Source organism: Pristis pectinata, chromosome 27 (genome assembly GCF_009764475.1).
Source record: "Pristis pectinata isolate sPriPec2 chromosome 27, sPriPec2.1.pri, whole genome shotgun sequence".
Lineage (NCBI taxonomy): Eukaryota > Metazoa > Chordata > Chondrichthyes > Rhinopristiformes > Pristidae > Pristis > Pristis pectinata.
Window position 1 is genome coordinate 19,964,239 of NC_067431.1, and position 21,865 is coordinate 19,986,103.

The following is a 21,865-nucleotide window of genomic DNA, read 5'->3' on the forward strand; positions in this document are numbered from 1 at the left end:
TAACATCAGCAAATTTGGAAACCTTGTGTACTGTTCCTTCTTCCAGGTCATTAATATAAACAGTGTACAATGGCAGGCCAAGAACTGATCCCTGCTGTACTCCACTAGTTTCCTCCTTCCCATCTTGAAAGGACCTATTTATTCCAACTCCTTGTTTTCTATGAGACAGCCAGTTTTTAATACACTCTAACACACTTCCTCTGATATCATGGGCTTTTAATTTATGCATTGACCTCCTCTGTGGCAACTTTTCAAATGCCTTTGGAAATCTAAATACACTACATTGACAGGTTCCCCTCTATCACCTCTCCCTGTTACATCCCCAAGAATTTGAGCAAATTTTTCAAACATGATTTACCTTTCATGACCAGGTTTAATTATATTCAGCTTTCCAAAAGAATTACCTATTTTCTCTTTGATTATTGACTCCAGCATCTTGTCAATAATAGCTGTTAAACTAACTGGCTTGTAGTTCCCTGTCTTCTGCCTTTCTCTTTTTGTGAAAAAGGGAGTCGCATTGACTGTTTTCCAATTTTCTGGTACCTTCCCAGAATTTGGCGACTTATGAAAATTTTCAACTAATGACTCCACTATCATTCCAAACACTTCCTTAAAAACCCTAGCATGCAGTCCATTGAGTCCTGGTGATTTGTCCACCGTTAGCCTCCACCACCCCCACCCCCCAATTAATTTATCCCTTGTAATTGGAATTTTTATAAAAGTTCTACCATGTTATTTGGAATTAGCCCATTTGATATCTTCGGGATATTAGCAATAACTTCCACAGTGAATACTGATGCAAAAAATTTACTCAACCTATCTGCCATTTCTTTATTTGCTGTTATTAATCCACCAGTCTTATTCTCTTGAGGCCACACATTTACCTTAGCCGCCTTCTTTCTATTTATATATCCATAGAAACTTTAACTGTTTGACTTCATACTGCATGCATGTTTTTTTCCTCAAAATTAATTTTCTCCCTTCTTATGAGCTTTTTAGTCTTCTGCTGGATCTTAAAAACGTCCCACACCTCTGGTCTACCAGTAACCTTTGCCACTTTGTCTACCCTAGTTTTCAATTAGAACAAAAACTGGCTTCCTTATAGGACTCACCCTGAAAGACAGAGCATCTCGTAAAATGTGTGAGGCCCATTTTTCAGTGGAGACTGCCGATTGTGCGTGGGGAGTTGTGCTCGACTCCCCAGACAACTCCAGGGCTCCAGTCGGTGATTCTTGTGATGATAGGGGCCACTATCTCGAGCAGATCTGTGCCTGCCCGCTCCACCCTATGTGCTTGCACGTTCTCCTCTGTGAAGCTAGAATGTAGCCGGAGGGCAAGGCTTTTATTTCCTTCTGTATACTGCAGATCTAATGGCATGTTGAGACCCAAAGTCTCTGACAATTTGTAGCTGTGAGTCAATCACTGTTAAAGGGGCTGCAGACACACCTTGTTACAGCAAAAAACCCCCACAGCATTCCAGTGTAGAAACACTATCCTCATCCCCAGGTGGCAGGCTGAAACACATACGCACACGCACATGCACACATACATGCACGTATGTATACATGGACATACCCCTTTACCAATAGAAGTTTTTAATTCTGCTGCCCCCTATCCTAATTTGGTAACAACTCAACTTTAAAATTCTCACCCTTGTGTTCAAATCCCTTTAAGGCATCCTCTCTTCATTATCTCTTTGATCCTTTCTATCCCTGCAATCTTCCAAATCTGGCCTGTTGTACACCCAAGATTTCCTTCACCTCAGCTGTTGGGTCCTAAACCAATCCTGAGTCTCTACTACACCATCTTACCCCTGCACAGCCACCCTCTGCTCTCCATAAGGATTAGCATTTTACTACATTGGGTGTCAGTGTAGGTGAGCAAGCACAGGACTTAATTCAAGTGTGGCTATGGACTTGCCTTAGAACTTAACTTTATGACCATTGAGTGATACTCAGATGCTTTAGTTCCTCCTGCAGCCCTGATTTTGCCTCTAGTTTCTTGGGTAGGTGTACCCCCTCCACTTATTGCCACGTAAAGCAAAGATCAGTCCTGGGTGGAGTCCGATGATTTAGTCTTGTGGATGAGGTTGGGGAAAAAGGCAGGACATCTGAAGAAGATTTCCAGTGGCTGATATTTCTTTTCCCTCTCCTCTCCACCCCAGGGATACTGAGGACAATTGCAGGAGCTCAGCTGAGCTGAGGTGAGCCAAATTAGTATTAACGAGCGATCTTCCTTTTCTGGAAAATCTTGTTCTAAGTGAGGTAGAAAATGAGAAATTCCGGCAGTGGTATGGGAGCCATTCATGATCTCAGGAAGTTGCAAAGTGGTTCTCAGCCGGTGAAGTACTTACTGAAGTCTGGTGTTACATTGTGGCAACCAATTTCCACATAGCAAGCACATGCGGAGAGCAATGTGATAACAGCGAGATAATGTGTTGTATTGTGATGTTGGCTGAGTGATAAATGTTGGCCAGGACACTTTCAGAATAGTGCCAAGGGATTTTTTAGGTTCGCCTGACAGTAGGCAGGGCTTGGGTGTAATGTCTCATCCAAAAGCCTTCACCTCGTACAGAAGTAAGAAGTAGGCTTCTCAGCCCTTGTGTCAGTTCCACCAATCATGGACAATCTGATTGTAACCTCAACTCCCACACACCCATGGTAACGTTTCACCCTGTTGTTGATCAAGAATCCATCTATCTCTGCCGTAAAGATATTCAAAGACTCAGTTTCCACTGCCCTTTGAGGAAGAGAGTTCAAAAGACATCTGAGAGAAAAAATTTCACCTCAGGCCTGTCTAAGGTGGGCAATGCTTTACTTTTAAAGAATGACTCCTAGTTTTAGATTCTCCCACAAAAGGAAACATCCAACATTTCCTCCTAAGACAGTTCCCCCACCCCCAACTATTTCACATATTGATCCAGTAAACGTTCCCCAAACTGCTTCCAATGAATTTCCATCCTTCCTTTAATAAATAGACCAGTGCTTCAGACGGTACTCCAGATGGGGTCTCACCCATTCCACTTATAGCTGAAGCTTAAGCTAACCTCTCTACTTTCCTGACATCGCAGTCCTCAGTCAGTATGGCATTGAGATTGATTGTCTAATGCTCGAATCACGAGACTGGGACTTGACCCACTGGCTTTCTAACTGGCAAACTAAAGACCATCCAGAGCGGCCAGTCTCTTTTAGAATGATGGCCCTGATGTACCATCCTGCACAAAAAAAAGAAACCTGTTGCAGGAGAGACTTCATATATTCTTCTCCTGTTACCTGATGACTGGAGTTGGCTGTGGAACTGATTGTATAGGAAATTATCAAATGTAAAACAGAAGCCATTGTCCAAGTCTGTTTAAAAAAAACATTTGTTATTATTCTATAATACGTGTTATGATGATTTGAGAGTATTATTTACAGGAATGAAGAACCAGCAATTAAAGGACTTTCACCAGGATATCCTAAATCCATTGACTACTTTTGAAGTGCAGTCAATATTGTAAAGTTGGAAAAGTAAAGTACTTCAGTGGCCATAAAATGCTTCAGGACATTCTGAGTTCAGGAAAGAAGCTGTTTAAATACAAGTTGTGTTTTGTTCCTGTGAGGGACTGTGCATGTTTACCTGCAGTGGGATGAGTCAGCACTGCAAGAGTCAACAAACAGCCTGGCTACACTTGCATGCCAAGCTAAATCTCTAGGCCTTTCAAAGAGATTTGGATAGGTACTTGAGAGAGAATGGCTTACAGGGCAAGGTGAAAGAATGGGAAAATGGGACTGGTGTGACTGCTTTATCAAGAACTGACAAAGAATAGTGGGCTGAATGGCTTCCTATGCCATAACAGTTTTATGATTATATAAACTAGGACATTTTTAGAACTAAAAACAAGTGTTCAAAGAAGATGAAAAAATGTACACATTTTAATTTTCTCTGGGATTTCCCCTCCTAGATTTTCCCACGGTGTCCAGGAGATTATAGTTCATTTCCTGGAGACTTCAGAACAATCCTGGAGGCTAGGAAAGCAACCAATGCTGGTATCTGCATTCATTCTGTCAGGTTAAGTGCCCAGTGTTGCTCTAAGCCACCATAGTTGTGGATGACACCTGTCATCACCAGTGGAGTGAGCGGTATAGGTTGGGTAGGAATGTCAATGGTGATGCATCCAAGCTGCACAGATAGAGTTAAGATACAGCTCACCCATACTCCACTTGAACAGGGAACAGGTTCAAGCATTTCAATGACCTGCTCCTGTTTGAATATAAAACTTGACCTCTACCTAGAGCTGAGCCAACTGTTCTGAGCCAGTGGGGCCTGAGTATATGTGTCAGAGTGGGGTTGGATATCAAATAAATAAAATCCCCCACACTTGCATCAAATCTGACCAGGCTAGTTCTTTAGAGACAAAAGCACTAAGGTTCAGTACTATGGAATGTAATTCAGCTGACTACCCACTGATAGCCAGGAGAATGCAGGGAGCACAGGAAGCAGTTTCTACTGCTGTTGAGCCCAGCTACCTGACCCTGGTCTCGTGAAACCCAACTACATGTCTTGGGTTTAGGTTAGGTCAGGTCAGGTAGCAAATGAATGACAAGCCCAAGTTCAGATTGACAGTGGTCTGTTCAGGTTCCCGTTGGGTTAATAATCCCAAGCAGACCACTACACCCCCCCCAGTGTAGAGAACTTAATATGATTGGCAATAAACTTGATTTGATAGTACAAATGTCTTTACAGTCCCTAAATGATATCTATGGTGCATGCTTGTCTGTGTGGTAAATTGCACCAATGCTAAAATGCCGAGGGTGTTGGTCTGCACACATTGAATGTAAATTGGAGTTGTTGAGAACATGTCATCAGTCAGTGAGTGTGTAATGCTCATCTGAAGGCAGCACTGCCATGTTGGACCACTTAATGCCAAGCTTATATGGGTGTTGCCTATCTGTCACCCATCCCACCAAACCATGCCACCTCATCAGCACCAGGGCTAATTAATGGGATAATCACTACCATTCCTTCTGGTTTGTTACTACAATTCTACTTTTCCAGCTTTTGCAATTTCATAGTTGTTTCACCTTGCAAATGTTTACAGGGATTGGCAAGGCAGGAGCTGAACAGTGTTTTACCGACTTGAAGGCTTCTGCACAATTGCTTTCAGACATTAGTACATTAGGAGGTGTTCCTTTTGGGAATACAGCTTGGAGAATGAGCAGGGGCCATGTAGATCAGCTCAAGCTTCTGGAAGAGAAAGGTGGAGGAGAAATGCCTGTAGGAGGACATGGTTCTGCAGAAACAGTTCTCCTGCCTAAACCTAGGGACCAATCTACACCTCAGCAAAGATATCCTCAGTGAAATCTACCCCTGCTGAAGATGTGCACATTTAGAGCAGGGCAAAGGCTGCATTGCCAGTGGTTGTCAGGGTCTCCTTCTGAAGAAACTATAGAACAACCTCAAGCAGTTCTAGTCCTAAAAGATCTACCTGCTGCAGATGGTGTAAGCGTGCACTCCATACTTGACATTTCAGATAGCCTAGGAACTGCAATCTGGTCAAGCAGGGCATGAACATCCTTCATACTCTTGGCTCGGAGGTTCCCCTCATTTTTAGCCCTGTCACTTGCTATGCCTCATCAATAGCTGTCCAATAAATTCCACTAAACATAACCTCCTTGTTCCATGGGGATTGGGAACTGTAGGCTCCCCTCTGGTTATCATCTGCTGTGCCTGGTTGTGCACCACAGGGGAGAGTGTCATGCAATCTCCTGGCATGGTTGAGTAAGCTGGCAGTGTGTGCAGAAGTTTACAGCAGTATTAAGTGCAGTGGAGATGAGTCCTATCTGAGATGGTCACTAGCTGCTTACATTGTGCTCACCAGGCATGGGTTAATTGCATATAATGACCCCACACCCAGATTGAGAGGAGCCATTGTATTTAGCCCCAGTGTGTTTTGTGTATCCAATCGTTTGAGATTAAAGCTGGTCTTGTTGTGCACAATTCCCATGATGTTCTGTAGTTTTAAAGAAATGTGATGTTATCAACATGAAACATTTCCTCCTTTCAGATCTAACCTGTTTTAGAGAAGGAAAAGCAAAAGCAGGACACTTAAATCAGTCCCTAAATAAGAGTCCAATTGTGTTATCCGTGTCTGCATTCACTAGGTTAGACATGGCTAATTATTTCCTGGCATTCAACAGGAAAGCCATATGGAATGGTAATTGATATGCAGTTAATCTGCTAAAGAAGCTCCATGCCTGCACACAGCACTGACCTGTTGCTGAATTTGAGGAACATTCTTTAATTTTCTATTCCCCTGCTATTATTTTCTCCTCTCCTCTCATTGACGGCGGAATCCTGCTGCGAATCCTTTCCACAAGCATCAGCCACCCCAACCCCTCCTGTACCCAACCAAGTCCACATCCTTCATTTGCCTAGGCTCATAAATTTTGCCCAGCTGTTCACTTGCAGGAGGATTACCAGTTTTGATTCTTCACCAAGGTGACATTCTGCCCCTACAAATTTTAAGCAGACTGTGTGCAGTGTTGGTGCTCATGAGATAGCAATCAGGAGAGAGATCAGTAATAGGAGCCACGGAGTTATCAAATTGTCATTGAAAACTCTGCCTGAGGGAAGGAAACTTTTATGTGACTCAGCCTCACAGGCTTCGAAAGTGGTTTAGCAACTCACCTATCTGTGAGTAAATAGGGAAGAGCAAATAAACACCAGCCCACAAAATAAGAAATTAAAATAAGGAATTTGATGCACTCGAAGAAAAATATTACAGGTCACGGAAAGGGAACAGAAAAATTAGAAAAGAATAGAAATCTCATCTTGAGGTACAAAGGTTGAGAGTGGGAACCGACTGAGGTGGTTAAGGTAATGTGGGGGGTTGCTAGGTTAGAAAGAGATGAACTGTTTCCTCTGATGTGGGAGAGACCAGAACAAGGGAGCTTACCTTAAAATCACACCAAACCTCAGAAGCTAAATAAGGAAATACGTTTTCATTTAGTGGATGGTGTGAGTTCATCTTTGAGAGATTTATGGCTGCTGGGCTGTCAAGATAAACGAACAGATTTGTGTTAGATACAGGAAATGGAGCAGAACGGGAAAAAATCCTGGCAAAATAAACCAATTTTTGTTTTGCTGCCTTCACTTCGATGTTTTCCGGCACAATCTCCCCATTCTCCACTCTAATTACAAAGACTTTTTTATTATATAATCTCTTCTACCTTCGCCTGGTTTCAAAACCTGGAAAATAACTGATAAATGAGGAAGAGCAGGTGAATGGGGAAAAGGGCAGGGACAGCCAAAGGTTCAACGGTCCCGGGATGGTTCCTTGCGTGCTGCATTGCCGGGATTCTGTGACAGGGCCAAAGATTCCACTCCAGGTTTTCCTGCCAGCTTCCCTCGCCTTTCACGCCGTGTACTTGATCCATATTTGCATTTGCCAAAGTTTCACAGAGACAAGAGAGAGATTGCTGTCAGTCGGTTTTACGTGCAGAGGCAACCTCCACTCAATGTCACCTTAACACCTGAGCTGTCCTGAAAATGAGAACAAAGAAGAGGGTGTTCCCGGTTCTTTTGTGTTGGGAATAGTGGCCAGGGCTTATCCTGAACCGATGGCTTCTAATCACAACAAGAAGTGTGGCTGGTGAGTGTACAGAGTGCATTGAGTGCACCCTCTCTCCCTCCTCTTTAGTGATTGTATCTGTCAAAAGCCAAAATGTCCCCCCCTTTCTGGAAGCAAGGAATATTTCTCCAGCGAGCGGGGAGGGAGTTTCTGTGGTTGTTTGCTGGACGCGGCTTGTGTGGTGTCCAGTGTTACATCTGCCCCTCGTTGTGATCTTGCCGATCGATTGTTGGATCCCTGCAGAGGGCAAACTGACTCGTGTGTTCCCGGCACCTGGGAGGCGACCTTTAAACCCTTCTCTGTCTCCACTCCCTTCGCATAGTTGCTGGCAACAGGTCTGAAGCTATTAACCTCTTAAGGGCTGCAGCACAGAAATAGAATGTTTTAAAAAAAGAATCACATGAGGACCTTGCCCAGAATAATTAAAGGGTTTGCAAAAGTCTAATGTGGTTTTATCTTACTTTATCCTGATGCCATTTAACTTGTTGGTGTCATTCTCACTTCTGAGTCAGAATGTTTGTAGCAGCAAACCAGGGTTTGAGACATAACAGGCTGCAGGTGCTGGGAACCAGGGTTTGACTCCATCCATAGAACACTACAGCACAGTACAGGCCCTTCGGCCCACAATGTTGTGCCGACATTTTATCCTGCTCTAAGATCTATCTAACCCTTCCCTTCCACATAACCCCCTATTTTTCTATCATTCATGTGTCTATCTAAGAGTCTCTTTAATGTCCCTAATGTATCTGCCCCGACAGCCTCTGCTGGCAGTGCATTCCAAGCACCCACCACTCTCGGTGTAAAAAAAAACTTGCCCCTGACATCCCCCTTGTACCTTCCTCCAATCACCTTAAAATTATGTCCCCTCGTGTTAGCCATTGTCGCACTGCGAAGAAGTCTCCAGATGAGTTTTCCAGAGGTCTGCCAGATGAAGCATCCTTTATCCCAGACCGTAAGCCCAGACCACCATGGGCCTGGTCACTGGGCCGGAATGCTGTTGCTGATCTCCCAGCACCATTTGGAGAAAGAACTGGTGGCGCCCCAGGTGTCCTGCTGACACTCTCCTCTGCACTGAGCAGCAGTTCAGTTGTCCATTTATCTCAACACAGCATCTGCCCCTACGTCAGCCGTGTTATAGCACTTCAAAGCTATTAACAATGGGTGAGGTATTTCCCAGACTCACAATCAACACATATTCCTACTTTCATTCTGTAATTTATATATAAATGTAGTACTTAGCCAAGCCGATTACAGGGTTCATTATCAGATTCTTGTTTTACTTTGTGTTTGCTGATCCCAGCTGGATTCAATAGGAAGTATTGTAATGGTCTTGGAGAAGGGAGAGGCATCAGCCAGACCAGAATTTGCTGATACTTATTGGAAAGTAAAAGTACGGTGAGGAATCTTAATGGTGAAGCTCTCTGAGGTTAAATAACCAGCAACATTGATGGGCAGGTGTCTCCCACGCAATCACTGAACCTCACCCTCTGGCCTTTGTCTGAGTGCCTCACTCTTTCTTGCTGTGTCCCTGCACTTCCTTCTGATCCCTGTTTCTTCAATGAATCCCTTGCAAAACCCAAATCATTTGTCACCTTGTCCTCCCAATGACAAGCAAGCTGTTACTAATATCCAACTTGCGGAACAATGCTAAGGGATTGGTGACGATGTTGAATTTTAACCATGAATGTGGGTTGTAGATCCTTGAGTTCTGGTGGAAATGTGTACAATGATAGATGTATTTGAAAAGAGAGATAATGAAAAACTATTTCTGTGGATAGGAAACACCAGGAAAGAGGGAGGAGGAGCTTAATCTCCAAAAGTAATTGAAAATCTTTAAAAAAACTGCAGATACTAGATATCTCAAATAAAACCAAAAGGCACTGTAAATACAGCAGGGCAGGCAGCATCTGACGCAGAGCCTGGGTAGCTCAGTCGGTAGAGCATCAGACTTTTAATCTGAGGGTCCAGGGTTCAAGTCCCTGTTCAGGTGTGACTTTTATAGGGCAGATACGATAGTGTAGCGGTTAGTATAACGCTATTACAGCGCCAGCGACCCGGGTTCAATTCTGGCTGCTGTCTGTAAGGAGTTTGTATATCCTCCCTGTGTCTGTGTGGGTTTCCACCAGGTGCTCCGGTTTCCTCCCATACATATGGGTTAGGAAGTTGTGGGCGTGCTATGTTGGCACCGTAAGCATAGCGACACTTGCGGGCTGCCCCCAGAACACTCTACGCAAAAAGATACATTTCACTGTGTGTTTTGATGTACGTGTGACCAATAAAGATATCTTATCTGTGGAAAGAAAAACACAGTTAACATTTCAGGTCGAAGACCCACCAACAGAACTCGCAGTCAGCACTGATAAAGAGTCTTGGACCTGAAACATTAACTCCATTTCTCTTTCCACAGATGCTGCCTGACCTGCTGAGTGTCTCTTGCATTTTCTGCTTTTATTTATGGCATAATCTTTATCTTAGATCAGGACTGTAATTGGGCAGAATTTGAAAACAATGTTCTTACAGAGTAGATATTTGGTTGTGGATATTAAGAATCAGTTGTAGCTTTCTGGGCTGATTTTATGTTAAATTAAGGATATCTCAGGATATGGATCAAAGGCAAACTGTTGAGATGCAGATCATCAATGATATCTTTGAATGGTAGAAAAGCCATGGGGAATTGAACGGCCTCCTTTTTTTCTACATCTTAAATTTGGCCAAAACTCTCTATTAAAATAGTTTCTGAAGTATTTCTGTGAATCCAATAGATAAAGTTTTGAGACTTCTCACTAAACCATTGGTTCTAATGTTAACTATTTAACAAGATTATATGTCTAAATGAAATTTGCACAGACTGTTAATTTTATTTACTCTATAATAACCTACACTTACAGAGTGATGTCGATGAATAAAGTTTCCCACTGCACCAGAGAATTGTAAAACTGTAAAATAAAAAGTGTGGTTGAAGAGATGGGTATAGGAAGACACGGACAGTTGAACAACTAAAATGTAGGTGGTCTTGAACCTACAACCTTCTGAACTGGTGAAGTACTACCCAATGACTTTGGGTACATTCAAGGTCTAGGACACACTGAAACTGTTCTTATTTAATCAAACCAACTTAAACTTCAGCCCCTTGCAAACAGTGAAAATGAGATTGGTATCAATTACACCTGGTTGCAAGGGTGTTATCTGAACTGTGTACACTCTCCTCAGGAAGCCTAGTTTCCAACAAACTCCAGTTTTTTAAAATCATTTTTGCGTTTAATTGCATAGGACAGACGTTGGTGCCATACGTCACCATCTTCTGCATGTATGCTTCTGACACGTAAACCTGTTTAATGATGAGGTTAGGTGTTACTGTCTGTCATCCAGCCCTTGTCGTGAGTTGTTTATTCGACACAGAACATTCCACACATGAATAGTCATTAGTTCCATATAACATTTGAAGTCTTATCTCTTCCAAGTGTCTCCATAACAACATATCTTATTCACAGCAGATTACTCTCTTTCAGTCTACCTGATCGCTGTTTACTGTGTCTCTTATCTCTTCTCATGGACAATTAACATTTTTTGTACTCTAGGCCTGACCTTGAATAGCAGTTGCAGAATGGGGAAAGCTTACTATGTTTGTTCTGTCTGGTAAACCTGCACTTGCAGATTACCTGATTATGTTTTAAAGGGAGGATGCCCCCCCAAAATTTTTGGCATGCACTGTAAGGAAATTGTTCTGCTTTCCAACTCGAATGTTGTCATGCTTCTATCCTTGACATTTTTTTCAGTAACATATGAAATTAATTATTTGGTATCTCACTATTATTTGGATCTGGCTGTGGTGATTTATGGTTTTACAGCAGAAACCATCATTAGAAGTATTTCTCCATCGTGAAATGTTGGACTAGGTAATTCTGAACATACCTTTGCTCTTGCTTCAATCCTGCAAAAGCAATCGCCACTCTCACTTCCTACATCTATTTTTACCCCTAGATTTGTTCACACTGTCAATGAAAGGTTAATCTGAAAAATGCAATTAAACCACTGTCCAATTTCTGCAAGGGTAGATTTGAAGAGTAAAGAGGTTTTGTTAAATGTACAGACTCTTGATTAGGCAACTCTGTAAACAATTCTGCCCTCATCCAATGGAAACAAGATTTGTAGAATGTGCAGAAACAGAGTTAGTAGAACAACACAGAACTGAGAGAGAAATAGTGTAGATACATTAATGGATAAACCAGATAAGCCTAAGGAGAAAGGACTAGAGAATACATTGGTAGGATTAGACCAGTTGAGGTGGAAGGAAGATTGATTTCTGGTCTATCAGCTCTGGTCTAGAACTGCTGTCCTGCTTCTGAGCCGTAAGTAGTTCTAGTTTGCAGGGTGGGTCCAAGAGTTTTGTGTTAAAGCAGCAATTGCGTTAAGGTGGTTTCACCATCCCCACACCGTGGCAACTTGGTCATGTCATATGATATTGGTAGCATCGCAGCAACATTTTCCCATTTATATGAATGGATAAAGGTGCCATAGTTTGATTGTTAAGCTTTGTGGGGACACAAAAAGATGCAGGAAAGTAAGTAGCAAAGAGGACGTAGGAGACTACATGGATTATTGATCAGTTAAGTGTGTGGGTAAAGATCTGGCAAATGGAGTATAATGTGCACAATCCATGGCCTTTTCGACAAGAGAGACAGAAAATGCAAAACAGTCATAGAGAGATACAGCACAGAAACAGGCTCATTGGCCCACCAAGTGCTGACTATTGACCATCCACTTACATAACCCTACACTAATCCCATTTTATTCTCCCTACATTCCCATTTACTCTCCCTACCCCCAGCCCTGCCCAGATCCTATCTCTCAAATTTGGCTGAATAAAGCATTAAATAGGCACCCCATTCATTCCACTTAACTCCAACCAAGTAAGAACCTACATCCTTCTGTGATAAAATTCCAAGTTGTTCACTGCAAGGAAGGAAACCTGTTCTCTTTACCTGCCCCGTCTCTACCTGTGACTCTATACTCACACCACTTTTGTTAACTGTTCTCTGAAGTGGACCTAACACAACACTGAGTTGTATCAAACTGCTTTAAAGTGGTTTAGGAAAGCTACCATCATTTTCTCAGGGCAGCCAAACTTGTCAGCAGTGCCCCTTCCCGGGAATAAAACACCATACATTTCAGTTTACATATACTTAATTTCCTTGGGGAGCTACATTGTCACATCCCTCTGTGTGATGATGTGCATGTAGACTTCAGTGTTGGCCTGACATGTTCCAGATTTATTCCTTTCTGAAATGGTCAAAGTGATCCATTTTGCTCAAAAGATTGGAAGGTTGTTTGTGGATCTTGTTAATGCCTCTGACTGATTATTTTGAAATTTGATGGTTTCTTCTTCTTCCCCCGGAAGCGCCAGTGGTGTGGATGTCTCCAAGATCGAGGAGATGGAAAAGATGTTGAAGGAGGCACAAGCAGAGAAAGCTCGCCTTTTGGAGACAAGGGTATGTAATTAAACCAAAGGTTCAACTCACTGGTTACTCATTAGTCATCACCCCCATCCTCAATCAGAAATTCATCAACCTCCTTACTGAAAAAGTAAATTGATAGAAACTAATTCTCCTAAGAGTTTATTCTGCATCCAGTAATCAATGGGAATTAAAGAGTTTTTTTAAAGCTCCTTATTTTATATTTTAAATACTTCATTAACGTCATTCCACATTTAGTGAATGTTTGTTTCACCGCAGTGTTTCTGACGTGACAACCTGCCACACAGTATGAAAGGGAAGATTGGAATCAAGCACATTATTTCCTGTTCTGAGATCAATTGGCTCTGGTGGCTTCAATAATGCTTTGCAATCATTTCCTGTTTATCTTTTAGTAGGAATTAGAATGTTCAGAATTTGTTGCTTTGGGAGATGAAAATTGAGATGATTCAGACGTTCCTTTTGGGCCTTGATGTGTGGTGGGGATGAACATGTGATGTTTCATTACTTGTCTTCAGAGAACTCCCAATAGTTCAGTCAAACATGATTTCCCTTTCATTTCTTTCAACTTTTTAAAAGTATCTGTGAGCATTTTAACGTGTTTTAATTTCATATTTTAAAATAATTCATGGTTTTTAAAAAATAGATAATTTAGAACTATTTATAAAACATCTCTGATGTTTCAAAACAAAACTTCTGACAACAACAAATTGCCAAAGACCATCAGGATATTCTGGGAGGGGTGGGAACCCGTGTGTGTATATATACTGTATATATGAATGTGTGTGTATATATATGAAATGGATCTGTGTGTGTAAGCTTGTGAATCTAGGTGTGTGAGAGTGACTGTGCATAAATACAAGGTGATTATACATACATATATTTTGTAAAAGGGTAGACACTGAGCTGGATCTGGATTACCATTGAGAGCACATGCACACACTAACTTGTTGCAAATAAGAAGGTTCCACTGACCCAATTATCCAAATTAAGAGGTGTCCTGTGAAATGGAGCCATCTCTGTAATGTGAGCAAGCCTTGGGTGTCTGATCCTGAGTCTCCACCTCCAGAACATTCTGATGGACTTTGGCAACCTGTTGCAGTCAAAGTTTTTTTTGGACATTCATGAACAGTTCTAAATTATGTCTTTTTTTCTTTAAAAATGTCATTTTTAAAAAAAATAATTCCAAACACTTTAAAATGCTCACAAATAATTTATAAAGTGAATGAAAGGGAAATCATGTTTGACATAACCGTTGGAGTTCTTTGAGGAGATGACTAGTTAGTACCAGTGGATGTGACGCACTTAGCTTTTCAGAAGGCTTTTGAAAAGGTCCCATACAGGAGGTTGGTCAACAAGGTTCGAGCACATGGAATTAGGGGTAATGTCCTGACATGGATTGAGATTTAATTAACAAATAGAAAGCAAAGAGTGGGCATAAATGTGCCTTCCTCACGTTGGCAGGCTGGACAAGTGGTGTACCACAGGGCGTCAGCTACTCACAGCTATTAGGCGGAGGGAACCAAATGTCACATTCCAAGTTTGCTGATGATACAAAACTAGACAGGATTGTAAATAGTAAGGAGGATGTAAACAGCCTTCAAGAGGATACAGGCAAGCTTAGCGAAGTGGGCGGGAACATGGCAGGTAAAATTCAATGTGGAAAAGAGTGAGGTCATCCACTTTGGTGCACAAAACAGAAAAGCAGAGTATTTTTTAAATTGTGTTGTTTTGGGAAATGTTGATGTTTGAAGGGGTTGAAGTCACCATCACAGAAAGCTACCATGCAAGTTGTTAGGAGAGCAAATGGTTTGTTGGCTTTTATTAGAATATAGAACAGTACAGCACAGGAGCAGGCCCTTCACTGTTGTGCTAAACTAATTAAACTAGTAATTAAGTGCCTAACTGAACTAATCCATTCTGCCAACACAATGTCCATATCCCTCCATTCTCTGCATATCCATGTGCCTATCTAAGACCCTCTTAAACATCTTCATTGTTTTTGCTTCCACTACCACCCCTGGCAGCGTGTGATAGGACTTGAGCACAGGTAGTTATACACGGCCTTGGTGAGACCACAGCTGGAGTATTGTGTATAGTTTTGCTTTCCCTCACCTGGAAAAGGATATACTTGCCATATTGGGGGCGCGGCAAAGATTGACTGTGCTGGATCCAGGAATGGCAGGTTTGACCTATGAGGAAAGATTGAGCAGACTAGATCAATATTCTCTAGGGGTTTGAAGAATGAGAATGATCTCACTGAAACCTTCAAAGTTCTTACAGGGCTCGACAGGGAGGATGTTTTCCCTTGTCTGATGAGTCTAGGGCCAGGGGTAACATTCTTGGGATAAACAATAGTCCATTTCGGACCAAGCTGAGTAGAAATTCCTTCCAGCAGAGGATGGTGACTCTTTTGAGTTCTCTACCTCAGTAGGCAGTGGAGGCTCAATCATTGAGATCATTCAGAATAGTGATAGATAGTTTTCTGGACATTGAGGGAAACAAGGGATTTGGGGATAGTGCAGTGAAATGGTACTGAGGTAGAAAATCAGCCATGATCTTGATGAGTAGCAGAGCAACCAGGGAATGTTAACTGGTTTACTCCTGCTATAATTATGATAAATAAAGTATAATACTTTTAAATAAAGTAAAATACCACACTTGCCTTTAGACACAGGGCCAAACAAATGTGGTCATTGTTCTAATGCCAACCAGCCCTGAGGTAGAAATGCAGGTCTGAATACAAAATATATACAGCCCCTCTCCTCAGCATACCTGTGTTCCACCACTGGAGTCATTGAATACTGGCGTCTGACTCCCAGTTTGCTTTGGACATCTGTGTTTGGCCAAGTGCCCATAGGGTCACAATGTCTATAGTTAACTGTCAACTGTAGATAAACTCAATCCACTCCGCAGTTGGAGTACTGTTGATGGATAAGAGCACATCCCGATTGTCATGGGGTTATACTGGCTACTGATTGATTCACTTTCAGACAGAGTAGAGGTGCAGGTTTGGCAGGTGATCTTAAGCCTTGGCAGGTCAGATCAGTCTTTGGGATGTTGCCGTTGATGCTGTTCCCTGCCTCCCTCAGGCACGTGAGATGGAAATGCGTCGCCAGGCCTTTGAGGAAGAGCGCAAGAGGCGAGAGGAACTGGAGAAGAGGCTCCAGGAAGAAACTGTGCATCGGCAGCAGCTCGTCGACAAAGAGGTCAAGATGAGGGAGAAAAATTTTTCACAGGTGACTGCAATCGCACAAACTTATTCTTTCTTTCTATATATCACAGATTAACAGAAGAAACCATTCGGCATTTTCTTTAAATTACCAACAACTGAACTGTAAAAGTTTCTACAAATATACAAAACAGGAAAGAATAATGAAGTCAAATGTCGGTCCCCCTCCAGTCAGAAATGGGAGAATTCATTCTGGGGAACAGGGAAATGAAAGAGCAATTAAACAAATTGCTCTTTATCAGCCTAATATCAGGAGCAGGGAAATACTAGACTATTATAAAGGATGATATAACAGGAAACTTGGAAAATATAATCAATATGGGTCTGTTAGGGTAGCAGGTGAGAATCGCAATGATCAGTGATTGGACCTCAGCAATTCTTAAAATTCACAATGTATTTCAATGGTTTGGATGAGGGAACCAAATGTAATATTTTGAAATTTGCTGATGGCACTAAACTAGGTGGGATTGTGAACTGTGAGGAGAATGCAAAGCGGCTTCAAGGTGACTTGAACAGGTTGAGGGAGTGGGGAAAAAGTATGCAGATGCAATATAACAAGGATAAATGTGAAGTTATCCGCTAAAAGGTGGCATGTATCTAAATAGTGTTAGATTGGAAAGTGTTGATTTGTAAAGAGGCTCACTTTTTATACACCAGTTACTGAAAGCAAAATACACATGCAGCAAATGGTACGTTGACCTTCATTGCAAAGAGGATTTGAGTACAGGCCTTGGTGAGATCACACCTGGAATATTGTCCACAGTTTTGGTCTCCTTATCTCAGTCAGGATATGCTTGCCAAAGCTTGGAAGGATAGAGTGGATCTAACTGAAACTTACAAATTCTGACAGGGCCTGACAGACAGGAGATGGGGAGGATGTTTCCACGAGATCGGTTATCTTGAAAGAGTCTCAGAATACAGGATATAACTGGTAGAATCGAAAAAGGAAAAACAGTGTGTGTGGTGTACTTGGATTTCCAGGAAGTCCCAAGTAAAAGGTTACTGTTTAAGTTGGGCTGGATTGAAAGTTAGAGAAATAAAGGACTGCAGATGCTGGAATCTAGATGAAAAACACTATGACACTGGAGGAACTCAGCAGGCCAGGCAGAATCGAGTATCAAAGTGTTTCTCATTCAGATTGAAAATTAGTTTACAGACAGGAAACAGGGCAGTGTAAAAACTGAGTCTGTTTGGGTAGCAGGTGGGTATTGCAATAATCTGTGATTGGGCCTCAGCAATTCATAAAATTCATAATGTATATCAATGGTATCTATCAATCTAATCTAGGACTGAGAAGTGGAGAAATTTCTTCACTCAAAAGGTGGTGAATCTGTGGAATTCTTCACTACAGAAGGCTGTAAAGGCCACATTACTGAATATATTTAAGAAGATAGATGAAGTTCCAGATACAATAGAGTCTAGGGTGAGAGCGGGAATATGGTATTGAGATAAACACATTGAATGGTGGAGAAGGCTCGAAGGACCGAATGGCCTACTCTTCCTCCAGTTTTCCTGTGTTTCTAACTTTCCACCTTCCCCGATCCTGGATTCCCCTAATTTCCTCACATCTGTTGATATTCATCATCTGGGGTCGTGAATTCCAAACATTTAAAAGCTAAGGTTTGTTCTGTTCCTGTCGGTCTTAAACAGCTGATCCTTCATTCAGGAACTTCATCCCCTAGTTCCTGACTTCCCAGCCGGGAGAGACTTCCTCCCAGCATGACGAGCAGTTTGTGCACAGTAAGTTTCCACAGACAACATTGCTTCAGTAAGCAGGTTTCATTTCTCTTGGTTGAAGGACAGAGTCAGGTCAAGACATTGCAGAGAACTACCTTCCTCTGGATAAGATCATCTGTGGGGCCTTTTCAGCAGGACCTCCATTTGAGGTGCACTCCCTTGTTACTGCACTGCCAGAGCTTCAGTTTGAATAATGTACACAAATCTCTGGTTTCGGACTTACACCTTCAACGTTCTTTTCTTGGATCTCACAGGAGTATGTTCTGAGGGACGCACTGAGCAGTATCACAGTCTAGGGTTCAGCTGCCACTGGGCACTGAGGGGCTGGGATGTGTAACTTGAAGCTGAAACATGAATGGCATTGACACATTGTAAGAATTATTGAACTGATGATACAATGAATGTAGAAGACATGTACCAATTGTATTGGTACCAATATGACAATGACATGTACCAACTCTATATGTTATGAATAACATATATTTATGAAATTTTAAAAAATTTACTTGGATCTTTGGAGAGAAGGAGGATGAGAGGTGACTTGATAGAGATGTACAAGATGATGAGAGGCATAGATTGAGTGGACAGTCAGAGACTTTTTCCCAGGGCGACAATGGTTAATACAAGGGAACATAATTTTAAGGTGATTGGAGGATGTCAGGGGTAAGTTTTTTTTTACAGAGTGGTGGGTGCGTGGAACGCACTGCCGGTAGTTGAGGCAGATACATTAGGGACTTTTAAGAGACTCTTAAATAGACACATGAATGATAGAGAAGTGGAGGGCTATGTGGGAGGGAAGGGTAAGATAGATCTTAGAGCAGGATAAAATGTTGCATAACATTGTGGGCCGAGGGGCCTGTACTGTAGCGTTCTGTGTTCTATCTCAGAGTGCTTTCACTGAGCCAAGACTGACAACAGCCATTAAATTTAAAACCGAGCCCCAAGATTTACTCAGCAAATGTGACACTGAGTTCTCAGGGTTGCAGTCCTGAATCCTGTGGCTTCAGTGCTTCAGACCAAGGGAGAAGGGAGAACAGACTGCTCTCCAGTCCGTGATCGCCATCTAGTGCCCACTAGATGGAAAGGCAATGTTGGAACAAGGAGCGAAAACAAATGGCTGGACTAAGCGGGTCAAGCAGCATCTGTGGAAGCAAAGGGATAGATAGCGTTTTGGGGTGATTTACTGATACAGGATCTCAGCCCAACCATCTCTTTACCTCCTGACCTGCTGAGTTCCTCCAGCATTTTGTTTATTGCTCCAGGTTCCAGCATCTATAGTCTGTCTTGTGTCTCCAGTGTTGGAACGATCGTCCGGAAACAGAGTTAGCATTTCAGGTCATGGACACTTTAATGAATGTTAGCTCTCTCTTTCCTCTTGCAGATGCTGCCTGACCTGCTGAGGGTTTTGAGCATTTTCTGTCTTTGTTTCAGACTTACAGTATCTGCAGTATTTTGGTTTTCAAAGTATGATTGATCAAATGGCACCAGAGCATGGCAACTCTTTGCGAGCTGTCTCCAGCAGAGCCTGTCATTCCATTTAGTACAATCGTTCTACTCTTTTAAATCTCAATTCTTAAACTGTAAACTACAACACTACATTCTGCATTCTGTTTTCTTTTTACTACCTTGATGTACTTGTAGAATTCTGGTTATGCCGCATTTAGAGTATTGCATGCAATTCTGGTCACCTCACTATAGGAAAGATGTCGAGGCTTTAGAGAGGGTGCAGAGGAGGTTTACAAGGATGCTGCCTGGATTAGAGGGCATGTGCTATCAGGAGAGGCTGGGCAAACTTGGTCTTCTCTCTGGAGCGGCGGAGGCTGAGGGGTGATCTGTTGGAAGTGTATAAAATTATGAGGGGCATAGATAGGGTGGACAAGCAATATCTTTTCCTATTATTGAGCGATCCAATACTAGAGGGCATGCATTTAAGGTGAGAGGCGGTAGGTTCAGAACAGATGTGAGGGGTAAGTTTTTTACTCAGAGAGTGGTGGGTGCCTGGAATGCGTTGCCCGATCAGGTGGTAGAGGCAAATTCATTGAGGGCTTTTAAGAGGGGCTTGGATGGGCACATGAATGAGAGGAAAATGGAGGGGTATGGGTACGTGGTAGGTAGGAGGGATTAGCTATGTCGGCACAACATTGTGGGTCGAAGGGCCTGTTCTGTGCTGTACTGTTCTATGTTCTATCTATGGCTTGATCTGCCTGGATCATAACAAAAGCTTTTCACTCTATCTTGGTGCATGTGACAAATAAACATTAACTAAGGGTCCTATATATTGATAATAAACTATTATCAATATATAGGACCCTTAGTTAATCAGCACTAAAGTATCAGCTTTGTGCTACAAACAGCTTCCAAAATCAGGCAGCATTGGAGTCAATGGGACCAAATCTGTGGAGATTAGTACAGCTGACAGCCAGGACCCATGCAAGTATTAAACACCAGTAGTATTGCAAACTCTTCTCCTGCAGAGAATGAGTCAGCCAGACAGCACTAGATGAGTCCCAGCCATAGTATAATATCCAATTCCAGGCACCTGGAAGGATGTAAAGCTTTTGGGGAGGATGCAGAGGTGTAAAGGCCTTTGGAGAGGTCACAGAAGATATACTGGAATGGTTCCAGGAACGAGGGCACTGTTGTTAGGTGGATACACTGGGGAAGGTTATTGATATTCGATCTTTGTATTCCACTGACTCATTCCCAAGTTTCTTTCAGGCACGACCTCTAACCCGGTATCTACCGATCAGGAAGGAAGATTTTGATTTGCGGTCACATATTGAATCATCTGGGCACAACCTGGAAATCTGTTACCAGATTACCATGTCTGAGAAGATGTGCAAAGGTTACCTGACAAAAATGGGCGGGAAAATTAAATCCTGGAGAAAACGCTGGTTCGTCTTCGATCGCATTAAGCGAACGTTGTCTTATTATGTTGGTAAGTGGCCTTTGACCTGATACACATTTTGCTTTCAAATGCATAATTATTTCAAAATTGTTCTCTTGGAAGATCAAACCTCCCCTGGACGTTTTGTACCCCAGGAGAAGCTAGTGTTTTTAGAAGGGTGGGCTTGTAAATCAATGCTATATCAAGAATGAAGGAAAAGACCAGAGGTAAAGAAATACTTTTAGAGCATCTGATCTGGCCATTTTAGAACACAGAACATTACAGCACAGTATAGGCCCTTTGGCTCACAATGTTGTGACAATATTTTATTCTGTTCTAAGATCTATCTGACCCTTCCCTCCCACATAGCCCCCCATTTCTCTATCATTCATGTGTCTATCCAAGAGTCTCTTAAATGTCCCTAATGTATCTGCCCCCATAATCTCTGCCGGCCGTGTGTTCCACGCACCCACCACTCTGTGAAAAAAAAACATACCCCGACATCCCCGTTATACCTTCCACCAATCATGTTAAAATTATGTCCCCTTGTGTTAGCCATTGTTGCCCTGGGAAAAAGTCTCTGACTTAATTTAAATGATTTTTTTCTTTGGCAGATAAACATGAAAGTAAATTAAAGGGAGTGATTTATTTTCAAGCCATTGAAGAGGTTTACTATGACCATCTCAGAAGTGCCTCAAAGGTAAGCACATTTAAGGAATGTACAAATGTTGGTGTCTGAAGCCAGTAAAGGTGAACCACTGTGTCCTCATCCATACTGTCACACCTATTTCTCTTTCTAGATTTGTTGGCAGCACCCTCTCCTCTGATACAGAACACTGAAGGTTGATGTCCCATGCTTGGCACCCCCCAGTTGTTGGACCTATGCTCAGGGAGTGCTGCATCATCAGCTGGGAGGCTTATTTTAA

At 42.3% G+C, this 21,865-nt stretch overlaps 1 protein-coding gene and 1 non-coding gene across 4 annotated transcripts in view; both read left to right on the plus strand.

The window, feature by feature from the left end:
• Nucleotides 1-21,865, plus strand: part of phldb1b (pleckstrin homology-like domain, family B, member 1b) — a 300,640-nt gene that overhangs the window by 272,452 nt on the left and 6,323 nt on the right. For all 3 annotated transcript variants that reach the window (XM_052039867.1, XM_052039868.1, XM_052039869.1), the window contains 4 exons: nt 13,011-13,101; nt 16,176-16,322; nt 20,771-20,990; nt 21,554-21,639. In XM_052039867.1, the coding sequence (XP_051895827.1) occupies nt 13,011-13,101; nt 16,176-16,322; nt 20,771-20,990; nt 21,554-21,639 (544 nt within the window). The remainder of the gene's footprint in view (nt 1-13,010; nt 13,102-16,175; nt 16,323-20,770; nt 20,991-21,553; nt 21,640-21,865) is intronic.
• trnak-uuu (transfer RNA lysine (anticodon UUU)) lies at nt 9,530-9,602 on the plus strand. Its single transcript has one exon. It is a non-coding gene; the product is annotated as a tRNA-Lys (tRNA).